Source organism: Nannobrachium achirus (genome assembly GCF_963921795.1).
Source record: "Nannobrachium achirus genome assembly, chromosome: 22".
NCBI lineage: Eukaryota > Metazoa > Chordata > Actinopteri > Myctophiformes > Myctophidae > Nannobrachium > Nannobrachium achirus.
Window position 1 is genome coordinate 37,332,356 of NC_137829.1, and position 21,845 is coordinate 37,354,200.

The 21,845-nt window shown below is 39.7% G+C and overlaps 1 protein-coding gene and 1 long non-coding RNA gene across 3 annotated transcripts in view; one reads left to right on the top strand and one right to left on the bottom strand.

The window, feature by feature from the left end:
* The window catches only part of LOC308308325, an 839,845-nt gene that overhangs the window by 540,508 nt on the left and 277,492 nt on the right, over positions 1 to 21,845 (bottom strand). The window lies entirely within an intron of this gene.
* parp14rs1 (poly(ADP-ribose) polymerase family member 14-related sequence 1) lies at positions 48 to 18,720 on the top strand. 2 transcript variants are annotated; one of them, XM_080753288.1, is made up of 17 exons: positions 48 to 358; positions 494 to 603; positions 1,040 to 1,067; positions 5,319 to 5,576; positions 6,677 to 6,901; positions 7,254 to 9,595; positions 9,765 to 9,995; positions 10,454 to 10,675; positions 10,951 to 11,020; positions 11,158 to 11,307; positions 11,773 to 11,835; positions 12,629 to 12,805; positions 13,890 to 14,213; positions 14,905 to 15,522; positions 15,820 to 15,962; positions 16,367 to 16,541; positions 17,570 to 18,720. In XM_080753288.1, the coding sequence occupies exons 1-17, from the start codon at positions 169 to 171 to the stop codon at positions 17,851 to 17,853; spliced, it is 5,610 nt and encodes a 1,869-aa protein (XP_080609414.1). In that variant the 5' UTR covers positions 48 to 168; the 3' UTR covers positions 17,854 to 18,720. The 2 variants fall into 2 exon arrangements, with proteins under 2 accessions (XP_080609414.1, XP_080609415.1); XM_080753289.1 differs by having other exon boundaries at positions 5,322 to 5,576.

The window sequence follows — 21,845 nt, forward strand, 5'->3', positions numbered from 1 at the left end:
CGCGCTGTGAGCTTGTAGATCGGCTATTTCCGGTCCCTTGCCTTCAGAGGAGTCGTTTGACTCGTTTCGGGAGAAACAAAAGTGAAAGCATCCCCACTTGGTTTCTTTGAAACAGAACAGGCTGCGTTCTGTTCCTGCTGGGTGTTGTTTGTTATACACTACACAGCCATGGCCGACGACGCGTCCGCATACACGTACGTGTTGCTCGCCGAGTTCGATGCGAATATTAAAATACCCAAACTGAAAAACAAACTGGTGAAATACTTCCAGAGTAGGAAGCAATCCAACGGCGGCGACTGTCAGGTTGAATATGACGAGACCCGCAGCACCGCAGAGATTCGCTTCCGAACAGAAGAGGGTAGGTTTTCTAATTATTATTATTATTCATATTACCTACCGGTATTCATGGAAATTCAACTAAGGCTTAACGTTTGAACACATTGGATATTTTTCTTTTCATTATATTTTTTCTTCTTGTCTTTCTTCTTTACAGACAAACAAAAAGTTTTAGGGAAAGGTGCACATGAGATCCGTTTGGACCAGCGTGTGCTGAAGATCACTGTCCGTGTACCTGGTGACGAGCGTGAGCGTTCACCAAAACAGGTTAGTAGTGAGTGTTATTGAGTAAATAACAAATAACAAAATGTTGCAAAGATATACGACTGATTTATAGACGGAGATAGGTACCGAATTGACTACTTTAGGATGGAAAAGGAACCCGGAAAGTTTTGCTTGGCGTTACTGGTGTGGTAACTAATAATTATGTTAACTTAAGATCACTAAATTTGATGGCAGTCTAGACAGTATTGGTGGATAACAGACACTGACACAGACTGACTTGAACATGCCTAGAGTGCTGCAGAGCACCACGACCTCTGGAGTCACTTAATTCGGTAGGTTACTAATCTCGGTGCAACTGCTCCATCCCGTTCCTGTGAGTGCGTAGGCTGTTATTGACCGGCTTCTTGGTTGGTGGTGGTGAGACGCAGTTAAGCTACTTACCAAGTCCAATGACCAAAATTGTCTTTTTGCCTTCTAGAAAGCACCTGCTGCTGATAACAAGAAATGTAAGTATTTATAAAAGAAAAAAGTCAGATGTCTAGTTCTACAGTGATTAATACTAGCTGCAAGCAACTCTTATGTCATATTTTTAAAATATCAGAAATCTAGAGTTGCAATACCAACCATTGCAACCAGCCCATACATCCAAAACAGAAAAGTCCTATCTGATGTTATTAAACCATGTTAAACTCACAAACATTGCAGGTGTAGGGAAAACTTGAATTATCCTCTTTTTATCTGCACATAATATTAGTGATAGAGGCAGGATACAACATGTATTTGTATAGCACATTTAATACACCAATTCAAAGTGCTTCATGCTTTTTATTTATTAAGGAATAAAATTAAGATATAAAAAATAAAGGCATAAAATAGCCACACCAGCTAAATTTAGAACAAAAAACAGATGTTTACATACATAGGCCACACCTGACTATGCCGCAGGTGTCCTTCCTGCTTCCTGCTAGAGCGCCCCTGGTGGCCATTAGCTGTACAAATCTATATATAAGCCACACCGTTGTATAAGCCTGGCAATATAGTCTGGCAAGTACAGTATATACTTAGCCACTTACTTGGCCACTTTATTTTTTACACTATCAGCAATTGTCCCACTCATCAGGAGTATTGTGTGTAAGAGCCTTTATCCTCTTTCTCTTCAGCCATCATGTGATTGCTGAACATATGAGGGGTTCCCCAAACTCATCTGAACAGAGCTTATGGGGATCCCAGATTCCCTAAACATATTTACTAAAATGTTGCCAAGATGTTGCAGTGTCTCCATGAATACTTATAGTCTAGATGGGAAGTTGGGTCTACGCGCCGCCATGCACCTAGTTTTTCTTAATCCTTGAAGTGTGTATTTTAAGATTCTGCCTGGTAACAGGCCAAAATAATGTACCATGGGGTTAATTTTTAACCTTTTAATAAACATATCCTGAATCCAAACCCGGAAATGGAAAAAAATGAAAAGAGCATAGCTTTTGACGGAAACGACTTACAGAGACAAAAGAAAAACCCCATACAATTTGGACCCAAATATTAAAGTGGTTATTATTAAAATTCAAGCACATCTCTTGACTCTAATTACAGGACAAAGACAGCACAAAAGAAACAAGAGCCGAAAATGTTCATATCACATATATTTCTGCTTTTACTAAATACCGTTATCACCAACTGCATTTTCTTGGAAGTGGGTATTGTGTAAGATTCTGCCAGGTACTAAATACGTAATGATGTATGGGTTCATGTTACACATATCGTACCCAAACCCAAAAATGGAAACAATAGCTTATATCAAATCTTTTGAAGTATACAACAACATGCAAATGAACACATTTTCCATATAATTTGAACTCGATGACTTCAGTAAAATTGGTATTATTAAGATTCAAGCATATCTTGACTTTAATTCAGGGCAAAAAAAAGAAAGATTACATAAATATTTCTCTTTTCTTTTTCTTTTTTTTTTTACTAAATATTTGTTGTTGATTGTTTTCTTGCCTACTGTCTTCTCATAATCCTTAAGTCCAGGAGGCAGAAACCCTAAGTTTAACCAATTTAGACCTGAGGCCAATTATAAAAATGTTAATAATAGAACATTTTAAAGACTCTTATTCTCATAATTCAAAGAAATATGAAATAATGGGAGAAATCAGAGTGTATATTGGATTTTACTCTGGAGAGGAAAAATAATCAGACACAGGCAGACAGACAGTATACAAGACTCCCCTAGTGGGTTTCCTCTTACCAAAATGGTGGTTTTACATCATATAAATACAGTATATGACCGTGTACCCCTTTGATTGGTTCTCAAGACTGTTACTTACTTACTTAATCCTCTTCGTCCCAAGTGGGACATAAAACTTTAGTGGGACATAAACTTAAAAAAACTTAATCTCAAGACTGTGACAAGACAGAAACAATAGGTCTTATAACCCAAACATGATTTTGTTGTCATGGTACCCACAGTCGCAGTAATCTGTCAAAGTCAAAACACTTTGACAAGTATATTTCCACTAACCAGCCCCAAGGTTGTGTCATGGAAGAACCAGTGTCACACACACACACACACACACACACACACACACACACACACACACACACACACACACACACACAATACCCACTTATATATATATACCGTATATTGAAAAAATCAATTAAAACGATATGATATTGATTATCAAAAATATCCATATATATATATATATATATATATATATATATATATATATATATATATATATATATATATATATATATATATAAATATATATATATATATATCAATTAAAACTATATGATAACTATTGAATATCAAAAATATCCTAGGGTTAGGAACAACAGCACCATCATCATCCATATAATAGTCTCTAATGTCGTCAAAGCCAGTGCAGTGTCTCATTTGATTACCTCAGTAAAGTAACACATTACATGACTTGCCTGGTGAAACATGTTCAACAGGCTGAACGTGTAGTATGTATTTTCTTTTGTATGCCACTTCTCACAGAGAGAAATCACAAAGTACTTTACATACAACAGACAGAAAGACACAGCACGAAGCATTCAAAATACATAATTCAAAACAACACAAACTAAGACATTCCACACATGCTTGTTTAAACAGTAGTGTTTTTAAGTGGTTGTTAAAAAATTCCACTGAGGAATTCTGCATTCTATACTTTTTTTTTTCTTAGTTTTTTTTACCTTTTTTCGACCCACGGGGGTCGATCAGCCCAGCTGAGTGCTGGCCACAGAGGAGTGCAGACGGGGGAGCAGTTACTAGAGGATCTAGCTCAGGGGGGTACACATTGCCATTCCTAAAAGTGCCATTCCTACCCACTGCCATTCCTACTGCCAAACCCTAACCCTAACCCTAACCCCTAACCCTAACCCTAACCCAAACCCTAACCCTAACCCTAACCCTAACCTCAGTAGGAATGGCAGTGGGTAGGAATGGCACTTTTAGGAATGGAGAACTGACCCCGAAATAAATTTGTTATAAGCTTGTAGAGCTGCTATCTTAACTATTATTTATATCTTATTTACATGCCTAGCAGGACCCAAAGGTCAGATGACCAGGGTCTATTGGTCATTCCTTGTACCAGGTTGGGCGACCATAGCTGAATATTTATAGAGCTCACCTGGGAAGCCTAAGCAAGATACTTGACCCCTAACTGCTCCCAAAAACTCATGGAATGCACTTCCACCGGTCTTCAGAGCTGCAGCCTCTTTGGACATTTTTAAGAACCAGTTTAAGAAACCAGTTTAAGAAACCAGTCTAATGTGTCATATAATCCCATATGGGATGGGCCAAATTGTGGCATGACACGTAAATAACATTTTCATTCATTCATTCATTCATTCTAATGTTTAAACAAGCATTTTTTATATTATACTGTTTAGACTGATTATAGGTTCCAGGTTTACCTATGATCCTAGACAATTTCTATGCATCTGATGTATTACCTAATTTTTTCATTGATTACTGTACATTACTCTGGATTAACGCACACACACACAACCTTATTTCAGCCTGGTGGACAAATGCTTTTGGGTCTCCCAACCGAAATCAATGGGGGTCATTTTATTATTATGAAATTATTGGCTTAGGGATGCGACAAAAACAAAAACATTTTTTGAACTGAAGTCTCCATGGGGTGAGTAATTGATAGGGGGTGAACTACTACTTTAGTCTGTATTTTGAGAAAATGCAGTTGGTAAGAAAAATCCACCTTAAGTAGTAAAAACAAAATGATATGTGATCTGAAGTTTCTTTGTCCTGCAATCCGAATAATAACCACTTTATTGAATTCCTTGTGTCAAAAATTGTATAGGGTAAAAATACAGGGTTCAGGATGTGTGTAATGAAGGGTTAAAATAATTTCAGCATGTTATCTTAAAATACACACATCAAAGATTAAGAAAAACTAAGTGGACCCCACTTTCCATTCTAGACTATTAATAACACTCTGATCGTCCCCGAGTCTCGAAACCTCCTTTCTCTCTCTATATATATATATATATATATATATATATATATATATATATATATATATATATATATATATATATTTATTTTTTTATTTTTATTTTTTTTCTTCTTTTTTTAACTTTTTTTTATAATATAACAATACATCAACAGCTAGACTGTCTATTTTATTGCAGCGTAGCCTCTCCAAATGTATCAATGATACAAACTCATTGAGCCATCTAGATTTCTCGAAGACCATCTAATCCTGTGACAAATGTTATAGCAGCTGATACTGCCGTACCGAAGAAACAAGTAGACGAAGGCCAGGCCTCTCCTGCAGACAGCGGAGATGACCAGAGAGACGATGGAGAAGAGCTGTGCTCCACTTCTGCTGTCATAGGCAATATTCCCCAGGACGTGGGCAAGGAGTTTTTAGAGATGCTGGTGGAGAACGTCTTAAAGCATTCAAAATCCTCTGCCCCAAGTTTGGAGATCCTGCCAGAGAAATCATCTGCTGTGGTGACTTTCCAGAGTGGAAAAGGTAGTTGTATTATTTTAGTTGCTCTGATAATTTAATTTATCCTCAACAAATTCAAAACGCAGCGAAAATCACATACAGTACACAACTTTGAGTTATAACGTGACCTTTAAAGACCCAGAATCAATTTGCCATATTTAAATGTATTAATCCTTAAGTTTATTAAGCCTTTTAGCTCAATACCCAAAAGAGAGATTATGTCGTCCGGGCCCCAAACTAGGGAGATCTGCAAGCTCACAACACGTAGATCAGCTATTTTCACTACTTCACTCCTAAAATTATTTTCTTACATTTATGGAATTTCTTAGATTTGTTTATTTCAAAATGAAATATACAGTATAAAGTGTATATATATATATATATTTATTTATTTATTATTATTATTTTATTTTATTTTTTTAATGTAGGAAAAGAAAATGGGATTTTTACTTGAGTTGTGACCCATAAAAACCGGTCTGTGACCCACAAATGGTTCCCGACCCACTGTTTGGGAACCAGTGATCTAGCATATACAATATGGTTGTAGACCAAGACTTCTCACTTATAAAATTATTTATTATCCGTTTCGGTTTCTGTGTCAAGTACTTTAATCAGTTCTAACCAAACCTAACATGTCCCTGGCCTGAACATATGCTTTCAACTGTGTGTGTACTGCGTACAGGTTCACTTCAAACTACAACTTGAAATTACTTTATTTAATAATTAAATATCTTCAAAATAATCAATCCCAACCAGGATTGTGTTTCCCTCAGCATTTCTTCCTGTGATTAAATAATAGCCATAGGAAATAAGCAGCCTTGGGGCTTTAAGTAATTGACATTGTAGTACTGGTAATTGATCATTCTGTCATTCTTTACATTTTTCAATATTTTCTTTTTCTCTCCAACCATTTTTTCTTTGAAATAGAGATACACTTGCCACTGTTGCTACATGAATGTTCCTAAAGTATAATTTGAGTGTTTGGAACTCCAATGTTTTGTATGGACCTTGTGGTTTGGTTAATACATGGATGCATAACTAATTTTGAAATTGACTATCAGAACTCTTTTGCTGTATGTTATTGTATTTTACTCAAGGTCTCATTTTCTATTCCTAAATGACAGAAAACACAGATTTCATTACAAACTGCAGCAGAAACAGGATTTTCCAGAAGAAAGCATTATCTGTCTGCCCTCTTGAAGTCACTGCCAAAGTCACAGTCGAAGACCTACCAGATGTTAGTTCTGACTTCCTGGCCTTATATTTTGATAAGGATGGCCTGGAAATACAAAATGTCACATTTAACAAAGAGGAACAGTTTGCCATCATCACCTTTAAAACCCCCAGAGGTATTTATTCCAATAGTACACAACTATGTAATGTGAGAGAGCGAGAGACACTGTCTGTCTGTCTGTCTGTCTGTCTGTCTGTCTGTCTGTCTGTCTGTCTGTCTGTCTGTCTGTCTGTCTGTCTGTCTGTGTTTGTGCTTTCAAATACTGAATGGCCATCAACCTAACTGACCCACTCATTAGGGACCATCCTCTATGGAACATTTAAGTGCTTTTCTTTTACATAATACATAAATAAACATACATAAAGGACAGTAACATTTCCCTCAAATGTAGATGCATTTTAGTTAATGATCATATGTAATGCACATGGTACTAAAATTATTCATCTTTATTTTGTATTTTCTTGTAGCCGTTTCCAAATTAATTGAGAAGAAGCACATCATCAAACAGCAAGCGGTCAAAGTCTATCCATTTTATGACTCGTTGGGCACAGCTCTTTATGGCAAAGATAGACCCACGCTGAAACTCCCTGCTGCCTTCACTGAGAGCATTGATCTATCTATATGGAAATACCTTAACAACCACAAGGCTGCAGAGACCCTCCAGAGTGAACTGGCAAAGCACTTTTGCGAAGTGGACCTCCAAGAACCGCCATCTGTACGCTTAAGGCCCCTACCGTCACTACTGAAGCGAAAGGATGTCAAAGCCAAGGACATCAGAGAGTGGTCGCATGCAGCAAAGATGGCCTTTGAACAAGCTTTGTCCAGGTTCAAAGCTCTGAAGCTTCAGCTTCAGCCAATGGCATGGAAAGAGTCTGAAGAGAAGATTAGAGAGGCAGTGCTGAATGAGGCTGTAGAAGTAGTCCCTGATGAAGGCCGTGGCGTCTTAGCAGTCGTTGGCCTTTTGGATGATGTAAACAGACTGGAACAGCCTCTTAAGGAGATACTGGACAGTACTGCCAAAAGGGTTTTTAGAGAAAAGTTCAGCAATACCGAGAAGATAACATTGAGACCATCTATTTTCCATATCCTCTCTCAAGATGGTCTTCAGGATAAGCTGTTAGATCAATACCCAGAGCTAAAAGTAACCTACAATGTGAAAAGCCAGGAGTTGTCATTGTATGGTTTAACTGATGAGGTTTTGGGTGCAAGCACACTGGTAATGCAAGAGAACCTAGCATTAAAACGAATGGTCTTGAATTTGGATCAGTCTGTGCTTGAGTTTTTGAAGGATGAAGATCAAGAAAACCTTACAAGCTCACTTTTCACATCAAACGGAATCAATGCAGTGCTTGAGGTAGGTGCAAAGACCTCGCATCTCCTTGCTGTTTCAGACCGTAATCTGAGTGAAGCTGAGCGTCAACTGAAAATGGTCCTGGTATCCCAATGCATCACAGTTGAAGACATGAAGGTTCTTCAGATGCCTCAGTGGCAGGAAATGGTCACTCATTTGGATAGTAAGACCAACCGTCCATCCAGAAAAATTCTGATTCAGACACCTGGCTCTCACTCAGCTCAGGTAGTAGCAGTGTCAGGCTACAAGGACAGTGTATTACCAGTTCACAGTAAACTTCAAGATTTCTTACACCAGAATGCTGAAGTTGAAGAAACGATCACAGTGAATCATGACATCATTGCCAGATATATTAAAGAACATGGCAAAAAGGCTTGGTCAGAGCAAGTGAAAGACAGGGTCGTTGTTTCTTTCAGGAACAAAGCCATCTCCCTAAGAGGTTCCAGATGTAATGTGTTAGATTGCAAGCCCTTGATTGAAGACTTTGTCTCTTCACTATGCATTGATACTTTGACATACACTGAGCCAGGAGTGAAGAAGTTCTTCCAGGAGAAAGAGACTATGTATGTTTCATCAGTCATTAATGAGACGGGTTGCTTGGTCCAGATGGTAGATCAGCCGATGGACATGACCAGCCAGTTGACAGGGGCAGGTGGACAGGACCTCAGCCATGGACGCGTGCCAAACTCCACATACCAGGTTGAGACCACTGGAGTAGAAATTGCTGTTTGCAAGGCTGATATGTGCAGTTACCCAGTAAGTGCAGTCATAAATTCAACTAATCAGGACTTGAAACTTATAGGAGGTCTTTCAGGAGCACTCTTGGTTGCTGCCGGCCCTCAGTTGCAGGAGGAATGTGACAGGCTAATTACCCAGAATGGACAGCTCAAACGTGGACAGTGTGTCATGACTGGTGCAGGAGGAAGCCTGAAGTGCAAAAATATCATCCATGCAGTGGGGCCTGGATTCGACCAAAATTCCCATGACCAAGCTTCCCATGATCGGTCTCTGGGACTGCTGAAAAAAACCATTAAAAAGAGTCTGGAACTCGCTGAAGAGCATGGGTGTACCTCTGTGGCATTGCCTGCTATCGGCGTTAACTCCGGATTTCCCCTCAACCTGTGTGCAGACACAATTGTCAAAGCAGTGAAAGAACATTGTCAAGACGGGTATGGCACCCTGAAGAAAATTCATTTGGTGAACAAAGATGACAAGGTTGTTCTGGCTATGGAGACCGCCGTCCGGAAGGAGTTTGGCAACCACGGTGTCAGTCATTCTCAACAGAAGCATCCTACCAAGACTCTAGGTGCTCTTAGTCATAATCAACCAAAGCATCCTAGCACACCCACCAAGACTCCAGGTGTTCAACGTGTTCAGAGCACGAATAACTCGGATGAAGTTGTGACTAATGAGGGGCTGATCATCATGTTGACTAAAGGGAATATCCAGGATGCTACGGTAATCTTTTTTTCTTTACTGTTAACCAGCTAGTTTTGATTGTTGTAGATTAGTCTTTATATTAATAACTTTTGACACTGTCAATAGTGTTTTAGATGTTTTTAAATGTGAACTCATAATACATTTCTAAGACCACCATGAAACTGAAAATACTTTGCTTCCATGTTAGACTGATGTGGTCGTGAACACTGTTGGTGAAAACCTTGCCCTGGATCAAGGAGCAGTCTCAAATGCCATCTTGGGTGCAGCTGGACAGAATCTTCAGGCACTCGTACATGACCAGAAGTCCAGTGGAAAACCTGGTGATGTCATTGTTACTGATGGCTGCAACCTGAAGAGCAGCAAGGTTTTCCATGCTGTTGCACCTAGGTGGGACAATGGGCAAGGCAATGCTGAGAAGGTAAAGTATTAAATGTACCTACTTTATTTTATTTTACTTAATGTTATGTCTGTATCTATCTTATGTTTAACCATAGTGTTGTGATGTTCAGCTTTGTGCATAGAACCTAAATGACAGCTTAGTTTTTTTTTTACAACAAGGGTTCATATTTTAGATTGTAAGTAGAGAAAAGAAAAGATGAGGGTTAAAATGTTTTCATTTACTTCTTTCTATCATTTTAGCAATTTTTATTTCATTGGGTGGGGGCATACGTCAATATTTTTAGACACAATAAGCCGTCCATTTCTTTATTACTATTTATTACAGTAACTCTACTAGCCCCCATAAAGCACATCTGCCCACGCACAAAATCAATCAAATAGCTCAAAGGATAGAAAACATTAAATGAAAATATAAACCCTTGTTGCAAAAAACAAAGTTGTCCTTTAAACAAAATGCTTCTACGACATGTCTTACAGATGCTTGAAGGGATTTTGGAGGATTGTTTGAGCAAGACTGAGAGCAGCGGTCTGACCTCGATAACCTTCCCAGCCATTGGCACAGGGAACCTAGGCTTCCCTAAAGATCTCGTTGCTTCTGTACTGCTGAGTGAATTCATGCAGTTTAGCAGTAGCAGACAGCCAAAACACCTGAAGAAAATAGTGGTCATCCTTCATCCGAGCGACGCTTCCACAATCCAGGTAAACAAAACCATTACATTAATTAAAATGCTAGAAAACAAATGGTCTTGTTTTGATTGGTAATCACAAAGCATAGGAGATTAGGCAATCTCCGGTGCTTTGTAATTACCAATCAAAACAAAACTTGGATGCATGAAAAAACCTGCTTGGTTGAACATACACACACCCACCTTAGTGGGATTTGTGAGCTGCTACATGCGACCTGACCGTCGCTTATCTCCCGATTAGGGAGTCTTGCTGGTAATGACTGGTATCTCTCTGCTTGCGCTTCCTAGGCGTTCGATGATGAATTTAAGAACAGATTCACCCATTCAGGTAGTTCACAGCCAACAACACATAGGACAGGTAAAGTAACTAACTGTGTTTGAAAATGTTACTAACTAAACATTCTTCCCAAAAAGCATATACAAAATGCCCCATGAATATTTTGTGTGAGTTTGCTCTGTCATGTTATCTAATTTCTGTTTGTTTACTCATGCAAGGTGGTCCCTTTTCCAAAGTCATCTCAAGCTCAGGAATGCACGAGACCAGAATGGGAAGGGTGGACATACAGGTCGTCACTGGGGACATAACTAAGGAGACGACTGACGTTATCGTCAACTCTTCTAATGAAAGCTTCACCCTGAAGTCGGGTAAATTCCAGATCAGTTTGGGGTCTTCAACAGGGTGTCCGGGTGGGATCCTCAGAGTTACTACAGGGGTGCTGCCAAATCTTAAATTGTTTGATCGGATTTCATTTTTTACATTAACAAATTGAACCCCAATGTCCCTATTCTGTGGAGAACTCGGACACGCTGTGAGGCGCTGTGAGCTTGTAGATAGGTAATGTTTATCAAACAGGTTTGGTGTAGAGGGGAAAAAAGAGCAGACCAAGTACAGAGTGAAAGGTCAAGTTTACTAAGTGTTGACAGGCTAAGTGGTTAAATGTTTGAAAACATGAATAACATAAATGTTCCAGGGTTTTTTATTTTTTGCTGTAGGAGAGTGAAGTAAGGTATTGCTGGGGAAAAATAATAATGCAACATACCATATGAAGATAATGGTTATTCATTGCAGTTATTATTTTCTTTGTTGTATTCTGTCTTTTGCTACTCCAGGAGTGTCCAAGGCCATTCTGGAGGCCGCTGGTCAGATTGTTGAAGACGAATGCAAAGACCTTGGTAAGAACCTTTCTTATATATTTTAACATCCCTATTCGACGAACATTTGGCGAAAATGGCAGACCTACAGTCTCACAATGCATCGCATAGCATTATAGATCAGCCATTATCTGCTAAACTATTTGATGTAGAGGGAAATAGTATAACAAAGAGCAGTGTTCCCCAACCTTTTCGGGCTGTGACCCTCCAAAATAATTATATTTGAACTGGGGACCCCCCACCCTGATAGGCACTTGGTATGTTGGAGTTGAGGCATTACATTGTGAAAATAGCAGATCTATGAGTCATCTGCCCCACCTACCCACACACACACATACACACACACACACACACACACACACACACACACACACACACACACACACACACACACTCAAGTATATTGTGTCTATATTCACCACAATTATTAGGTTTAGCAGTTTAAATTGCCAGGTTGACAACATTACAAGCAGTCAAAGGTCATGTACTATACAACTACTGTAATATATGTGTCATCACAATTATATTGTATGAAAGCCCAATGTAGTTTCACTGTTATAAAACAATCTTTATTGCTGCATATTGAGAGGGATGGTCAATGTTCTAGATCTGGTCAGAACATTGTAATCAAAGTTACAGCCACAACAAATCACATTTACTGTGCATCTTTGAGTGTTATAATGTGCCTTTATTGGAAATATTTGATGGCATCAAATGTTTGAATCAAGATGAACCTGTTCCACTCACGTATAAACATGCACGCACGTACGGTCATTGTGACTTTTTAAAGTGTTCTCATTGTCCCCAAATGCAGGTGCTCAAGGAAAGAAAGGCATGATAATGACCCAGCCGGGTAATTTAAAATGCAAGAAGATCCTCCACCTGGTCGGACAGTCAGACCCTGTAAGGGTCAACACGGCTGTGAAAGCCGCTCTTGAGATGTGTATAAAAAACTCCTACACCTCTGTTTCCTTTCCTGCCCTTGGTACAGGTGAGACCAGTGGTGGAAAAAGTACTCAAATGTTTGACTTAAGTAAATGTATCAATACTTCAGTGTAGAAATACTCTGTTACAAGTCCGGACAAATGTGTTGGCATAAAAACTTACTTAAAGACTAAAAGTACCAAAAGTAAAAGTACAAAATGTTTGTGGCAGTGCTGTAAAGGCCTGGGCACACCAGCATATGTTATCATATAAAATCAGAGTGATATTTCACTCTGAATTCAGTTAATTTTAACAACATAGTTGCAATCTCTTCCTTCTCTTTCGGAGAACTGTGAATGATCAGAGTTCCCATTTTTGTGAATTTTGACATGTGTATTCACAGCATTGACAAGTAAATAACAACACTGTTTGACTCTGTTAGTCTTGGTGAGGGTGGGGGCAGGAGTATTGGGGAGGAAGCTGACCTACAGGGTTGTTAAGTAACGGATTACATGTAACGGGATTACGTAATCAGATTACAAAAAACAGGTAACTTGTAAAGTCTCAGGTTACATTTTAAAATGTGTAATCTGGATTACAGTAACGGATCTGAATGATGGGGGTTACATGCTGGATTACATTCTCCCCTTGCCCAACAATAAAATAATCAAGTCGAATCAGCATAAAGTACTGCCACTTTGTTTAAGTAAAGTTCTGTTGACCTTTTCCTAATTTCATAGACTCAATATTCTTGTCTAGTTATCAATGGTAAAACTTGTTTTATTTAATTAAAGAGAGTTTTGCTAAAAAAGAATCCAAAAGTAACTGAAAGTAACTAGTAGTTACTTTTTAAATTGTGATAATCAGATTACGTTACTGACTACATTTTCTTTGCAAGTAACTTGTAACTGTAGGGGATTCCTTTTTAAAAGTAACCCTAACAACCCTGCTGACCTATCATTTTAGCTTTATCACATAATAAATGAACATTGCAATAACATGTATTCTGCTTATTAATAGCGCAAATGGTGGGCATTTACTGTATCACGCCCATCAGAAATCTCATTGAACTAAAGAATTGGTTTTGTCTTAGTGGGAACTTTGCCGTTTTCCCTTGTAACAAAGCCTACTTATGTGTTGTGCGGTTTTAGGCCAAGGCAACACACCGGCAACCCAGGTGGCAGATGCTATGTTGGACGCAGTGGTGGATGTGCTGAGTCAGAGTGGTCAGAACCCTCTGAAGACTATCCGGATAGTGGTCTTTCAACCCAAAATGCTGAAGGACTTCCACAGCAGTATGCAGAAGAAAGAAGGTGCAGACCAGAAGGGCAGCGGCACACACCAGAGGGCCAGCGGCACACACCAGAGGGACAGCGGCACACACCAGAGGGACAGTGGCACACACCAGCAGGCCAAAGTGCCTTCAACCTGGAGCTGGAGTAACCTTGTCTCCACAGTAAAGGGTACAGTAAAGGGTAGGTGACAGCTTTTCTCAGCCCTGTCATTAGAGACCCTTAAACATGGATGATTTGAAATTTCAAAACGTCTTGACCTGGTTCCTGACGCTATGGTAATTGTTATTTGGTTAGAATGTTATTTGGTTAGAATTCCATGGGGATTCCAACTCCAGCAGTATAGAACAGTGGTTCCCAAACAGTGAGTGGGGACCCATTTGTGGGTCGCTGTCACATTTTCATGGGTCAGTTTCTTTTTGTTTACCACGCTTTTATTTTAATTATTATTATTTCAAAACATTTACGAAGAACAATTCAAAAAATTATTATGCAGTGATATCTCAAAAGAATTTCGTGAGTAAATCTAAATAAAATCTAAGAAATTCCATGAATTAGAAAACTGTTTAATAAATAGTAAAACTAAAAAAAGCAACTTGGACCCCTCATCCATAGAGGGAAGTAATATGAGATCAGTCCATTGTCTCCCCAGGTTGGCAGAGGAAGTGTAGTGCCCAGGATTACATTATTAGATAATAATAGCCATACTTTCTATACTGCTGAAGCTAAATATGTGTTAATCTGCTACGGTCTTACTGTGTATAAAAGGTCACAATTCTGTTCTCCGGTGTCTATCAATTTGTTGTGTTTTAGATTCATTTTCTGCCCATGTTAAATAATGTGCTCATCTGAAATTCTGAACTCTTTCCTCCAGCATTCTTTGTGGGAGGAAGTGCTAGCAGCCCACAGAAAGAAGAAGACTTTGTCATTGAAGAACCGGACGTGGAACGTGTTTACTTCCACATCTGTGGAGAGTCGCGGGCCAAAGTTGACTCCGCCAAGAAGTGGGTCAGTGAGCTGATATCCCAGGAGCAGGTCGTTCAAACCATTGCGGACAACTTCGTCCTCTGCCTCTCTGATAGAGACCATCAGCGCATCATCGAAATGCAGTCTACAATGGCCGTGGGGGTGAAGATAGAGCGCAAGAAGGGCGCGGCCTCTCTCACAATCAAAGGGCGCAGCAAGGATGTGGTAAAAGCCACTGGTGAGATCCAGGAGATGATGACCAGGGCCAGAGAAAAGGAGGCATTGATGAGAGCGGTAGAATTGGCTGGCACAAAGGCAGACTGGCAGTACAAGGCCGGTCAGGGGCTTCAGTTCCAGAGCTTCGACCCCAACAACAACTTCACCCTTGAGCAGGCACTGACCGATAAGCATCCTTTTGTAGAAGTCACTGTCAAGGGTCAACTGTACACTGTCACAATGCCAAATGGACCCGCAACAACTAAGCAAGGCACAAGTCTGGAAATCATGCGCATTGACAAACTCAATGGTAAGTGTAAGAAAATGTAACTTGTATTTTTAGCTTGGGAGGCACTATTTAATTAGATCTGTTATGTAGGGAGCCAGTATTAAACTATATCCAAACCAGATCTATGTAGGTCAAATTATACTTAGTTCGGGTTTGAATTGAGTTGTGATAATAGGAACATGTTTCAAAGTACATGTGTGGATTCCTGTCTGAAATGTAACTGTTGTGGCAAACCCCGCAATCTTTATCCCCAGTTAATTAAAACGAATGCCTGGTTGACCTCTGTAATGAATCCTATGCTTTGAACTCTACATACAGATGCTAACAATCTGCCTCAGCACTGGGATGCCATGCCGGCCAACACCCCGTGCCTAACCATCACCGTCCAGCCTGGAAGCCCAGAGCACAACGAAATCCTGACACTGTTCAATGGCTCATGTACCGGCCGAACGGTTATTAAGGTAGTCATTTTATTAATATGTACTATAACCCTTGCTTGCTATGCAACAACCCCCTTAGGCTGGATTTGTGGTTACCTTACTTGTGGGTTAAATATGTGTTAAAAGTCAAGAGAGATTCCAGTAAAAGGTCTGTAGCGATGCTTCGCAGTGTGATTGCTGCCTGCCTTTCCCCACACTATAGGTTACCTGCCTTTCCCTATTCTATAGCTTTATATAAGCATTACTTTGCACAAATGTAAATGTAATTCATACACACATTTAAAAAGCACTCTGCACCTCTTAGGCACATATGCACTGTGGCACAAGCTAATTGGATGTAAAAAAAAAGGGGGGAAAAAAGAAAGAAAAGGGAGATAAGCATCGAAAAGGAGATGTTACAACCAAGTATTTTTACTCTCCCCCAGATCGAGAGGATACAGAACAGAACCTTGTGGAAAAGCATCCAAATCAAGAAGCAGGACATGGATCTGAGAAACGGCCACACTAACAACGAGAAACGCCTCTTCCATGGAACCTGCCCAACCACTATTGACCACATCAGCAATAGAGGCTTCAACAGGAGTTATGCTGGGATGAATGGTGAGAGTTATACCTTGTAAAATAATTAGAATAGTGTGCTCATTGTCGTGGAATTCTGGACCAATCAGTTGATGGGGCAATTGGAGTCGAGACAACATTCTAGGTGGTGATGGTATTCCTTAATGTGCACGATATCATGGGGAGAAGTACGTTAGACACAAAGATCAGCGGTGTACAGGTTCGGGTCATAATGATCAATCACAAATAGAAAAATATTTCTCCACACACTGTCAGCACAGTCTTTGTTAGGCAAAGACTGAACTGGTCGAAACATTGCTATAATAACTTTATGCAAGTTGAATTCAGTGTGTGGAGACATGTTTTGTGTCTGGACCATCTGAGGGCAGTGTTTAATGTGAGAATTGCTGGATGAGAGATTCAAGAAAATGTATGCGTCACTGGCTATTGGATCAATTGAGGTGACGGTGCTTGCACACACCACCTTGTCCGACAACATTGCTTAGGCATACCAAACACCACCTTGTCCGACAACATTGCTTAGGCATACCAAACAGTTGTTAACTTGCGAGGGTTCATCCAGGTGATTTGGACAGCGACCTCACTTTCCTTGTAGAAATACATGCTAAACGTGTTTTAGTAGCCAGGTTTGTTAGTTCATTCAGTGAGCTGAAGTGTGAAAGAATGAGGAATGCAATCAATGCAGAGCTTATACTTTTGTATATGCTTCCTCTGGGAAATTTGCTTCTAGCTAAATCTGTCATGTTTACAAAATGTCACTTTCATGTATGGAATGTTCATTAATGTTAATTGTCCCATCTAAATAAATATTTATTTTTTGAAAGATGATTGTTGACTAGGGTTCATGCCATTTACTCTCATGTTGCAGTTGTAAGCATGCTCCGGATAAGAACATCTGCTATATACCTATATTGAAAGACGTTTAATTGGAAAGGAAGACTAAATTCAGAACATGTACTATAACTGCTCTTGTGTCAACAGTTGTCTTCATGGCCTTTATATCACAAAGATACCATGGCTTGAACGCAATTTCTTTTCTGTATTTTCAGCCGCCTGTTATGGCAATGGCACCTACTTTGCCGTAAGAGCCGATTATTCCGCCCAGGACACTTACTCCAAGCCGGATGCTCAGGGGCAGAAGCACATGTATGTCTGCCGTGTCCTGACTGGAGACTACACTCTGGGGAGGCAGAACATGGTCGTGCCACCAGCCAAGACCCCCAACGGCACTGTGCTTTATGACAGTGTTGTGAACAACATGCAAAGCCCAGCCATGTTTATCATCTTCCACGACTCTATGGCTTATCCTGAATACTTAATTACGTTTACGTAAAGCATGTAGAGAGAGAGAGGCCATGGACATGAGGTGCCTTACATTGTGCCTTACATTTTTCCAAGCTTAATAATTAATACCATAACGTAGTGTTTAATAACCATTGGTGATTTTAAGGATAAAACGATGTTTAAATGATACATTTATATGACATGTTAAGAGCTGTTGATCATATGCCCTTTGTTAATTCTTTTAGTTGTATCTTATTGTATACTGCACATTTATACATGGTGCTGATGTTTTGAATATGGCAAGGGCTACTGTTATCCTTTTCTGTACTGTATGTTTCCCCCGGATTCCTTTATAGTCTTCAAGCATCGAGGGTATATTCAAGATAGCACTGAACACTTTTATTCAGACTGAATAACAACAGCAGTCTGGAAAGTATCTGAAGTCAAATTTCTGTTCAGTGAAACACAGACATTTATGTCTATTTCATTATTCAAAAATTACTCAAACTATGTGATATTTGAACAATGGGCTATTTTGAATCTGTGTACCTTTCAAATTTGTTGAAGACCTGCTGAATCTCTAAAAGCTTGAGTAAAAGTATGGTGTTGCTGGAATGTAGCAGGTGTTCATTTGTCTGAAGGACCTAATGCTTAAGTAGATCAATGCACATTTAATAACACCATCATATGAAGTAAGGATTGACTAAATTGATTAAATTGCAAATGCTGTGTTACACACTAATTTGATTGCATTATAAATCATCAACAAGACAGTTGGACACACACAGATGCACCTTTATTGATATCACAAGTGGAATTCTCTTTCAGGTTGTCTTTCCACTCTGATAGACACTGGAAACATGCAGTACTTATCAATTAATAATTAGTATTATTATTTCTTGATTCAAATGGCTGATAACTGATGACAACGAATAAAATATGAAACTTACAAATATCTGATCTCTGATTTATTAAGCATTTATTATGTATTGTTATATCATTACAGCTTTTACAGTGAGTTGAACCAAAGATGGTGGATAAAATTTGATTAAGACAATTTGTGGAGTCTTTTTCCACTAGCGGAACTTGTAAACATTAAACAAAGTTTTATTTTCAACAACATGCCTTCCATCAACAGACACAAAACCACCTTTGTTTGCCTTGATACCTTCTATAGGCTAGGTCTGTTTGACACGGCCAGATGTGGAATCGTACGCACGCACAGACACTCATATACTGTATGATAATCTTCATTTAGCATCAGTGATATATATGGTTTACATTTTGCCAGATTTCTATGCCAGTATGAGAAGGACCACAGGCCGAGTTGCACAATGATACTGACGAACATGAGGCTATAGAATATAAATGTAGTTGTTCGGTAGTAACCGCCTCTTGTGTAGCAGTCGGGGACACATTTTTTGAAGAAAGTGTTACGACTAGGGTTCTGTTTTTGTTATATTTTTGTTAAGTTTTTGTTGGAAGGGTGTGTAGCCTATGTGCCAGGTGTGTGTGTGTGTGTGTGTCTGTGTGTGTGTACCAGCTTTTGATTGGTGGGGTAACTTCCATGGTTCCAAATAAATAATAAATGGTGCATGTATAGTGTCGTTATCCAAGGCGCTTTACAATGATTGCGCATTACATTCATTCATTCATTCATACATACATTAATGCACCAATGGCGGAGGAACCATGCAAGGCACCTACCAGCTCATCAGGAGCAATTAGGGGTTCAGCTGAAGGACACTTCGACACCAACTCTGGGGGAGCCCGGGATTGGACTGGAAGCAGTGAGCACCCACTCTACCCCTAAGCCACTGCCGCCCGTGTTCCAAGCTCCTGAGTGGCTAATCACTGAGGAGTTTTCCTATAAAACGAGACCCAGACCACCTACTGTAGTGGTGCACACAGGGGGCATATCCGTCTTATGGTTGCTTGGTAGTTGGGACCTGGGGAAGATGGACACTTTAATGTTGTGTTTTCAAGCACCCTTAGACTGGGGCACAACAAAATGGTTCCTGTCATGATGTTTTATGTTAACCACATGAAGCTCACAATGCGTCGCAACATTATGAGCTTTTAGATCAGCTAATGTCACAAATAGATTTGGTCTCAACTGCATGTAACAGGGAGGATTTTGAAGGCCTAATAGTATTAATAAGTTCTGATACACAAATCTGTTTTCCGTTCATGTTTTCCTCTAATCTATGATTTTATGTCAACTACAATGTGTTGTTCAATGGGCAGTGTGCAATTTGCTGGCATTCATGATGTCATTGCATTATTTATTTACAGCAGATATGCTATATTCCTGGCTGATATCATACAGTGGAGGTCTTCCCACCAACTCAAGCTCAGCCGAGATAAGAGTGACACAGATAAGACTGAGCTAAGATAAGATAAAATAAGTCCGACCCCATGCAGTATCCCTGGCAGAGGCGTCAATTGAACTGGTCGGGCAAGCTATGGCAGCTGCCATACCTTGGCTACAGGGGGAAATAACAAAATGTACTGTAATCGTGCCTGTTGCTAAGGTATGGCAACATGACTGGTGTCTTGCGCAAGACACCAGTCATGTTGCCATACCTTAGCTTTTTCTGAACTGACGCCGCTGATCCCTGGCTTCTGTTAAAACGGCTAAGAGCCATGGGGTTGTCTCCGGCAGCTTTGTAAGACATCAAAAGACAAAAAAAGTTCCATTTTGGATGAATGTATTGTAACATGGTAAATGGTGCATTTATCCAAATGTGCATTACATTCAACCATTCACACTACATTTAGCTTCAAGTACCTCGGTGCGCACATCACCAAGGGCCCAATCTGGCTAACCATCGTCAAATAAAAGGGAACGTCCTCTCTGTTTTGTTTCTTTTCATCTGACTTGCGTAGCATCAGAGTCTGTCTTGAGAGATTACCAAGGGCCTGACCTGGAGTTATGCGCACACACACCACATGAGACAGCTGAAAATATGAATGAATTCAAGGTGTAACAAAAGATCCAAAAATCCTTCTAACCTCGCCACATCCTGGCAGGGGGCATGACCATTATGGTATGGGCAGAGCTCTGGGTGCTCTCTTCAGTCTCTGCAGGACATTTATTAGAGTAGGAACTTGGGCAAGCTGAAAAGGATTATGAAGGACAAACATCGATCTCCCAAGCAGGGACGTGCTGGCCATTGGGAAAAGCGGGACAACTCCCGAACGGCCGGTTCATTCTCGGCCGGTCCAGGCTGGGCCATTAGGAAAAAATGTAACTGTTTGCACAAAAGTAGTGAAAACAGCAGATCTACAAGCACACAACAGCCGATCTACAAGCACTCAACGCCTCGCACCGCGAGGCATTGTGTGCTTGTAGATGGGCTGTTTTCACTAGTTTAAATCATTTTTTAAATGATAAATACAAAACAAGCGGTTTTGGACATACATGAAAAACTAAATGAAACAGGGTTTGTTCTGTCCTTTTCTTTTCTTCAATTATCCTCAAATTAAGCTTCCTGTTTTGTCTCTACTTCCCATTTTAGTAACGTGTTACTTCTCTTATATGTCTTGATCATTTGGTTCAAAATGCCTTCTCCTTGGTTTTGAAGTAAACAACTGTACTGCTGAGAATAGCAACATGTTTAGTTTAGTCCCGCAAGGTCTTCATGTTAGAGGGGCACAGTCCAATGGTCATTGTTTGTTTGCTCTTAGTTTGTGGACACGTGATGAAAATGACTCCCTGAGAGAGAGAGAAAAAAGAATTACAATATAATTTGTGTCTCAACTTTCACCCTGTATCAGCTCAGCCACTCAGCAACAAATGGAGTATTACGTATAATGTAAATTGTCACCGTGTACTCACGGCAAAAGCAGAAAATATATAATAATACTAATTCAAACATCTCTTTCCATTTTGTATAATTCACAAAAGTTATGACATGACAGACTATGTTTCCAAATAGACCCTTAAAGGTTTGTAACTCTGAGAGTCAGTGATACATAATGGAACAGGTCCATTTGGTTCCATTACTGTATGTATGTTATGGGGATCTTTGTGCCACT

What these genes read in the sequence shown, in the direction of transcription:
- parp14rs1 (XM_080753288.1), top strand. Translation starts at nt 169, where the DNA reads ATGGCCGACGACGCGTCCGCATACACGTACGTGTTGCTCGCCGAGTTC. An exon ending in GACTTTCCAGAGTGGAAAAG is followed by an intron (nt 5,577 to 6,676) that starts GTAGTTGTATTA and finishes CCTAAATGACAG; the next exon opens with AAAACACAGATTTCATTACA. An exon ending in CTTTCCTGCCCTTGGTACAG is followed by an intron (nt 12,806 to 13,889) that starts GTGAGACCAGTG and finishes GTGCGGTTTTAG; the next exon opens with GCCAAGGCAACACACCGGCA.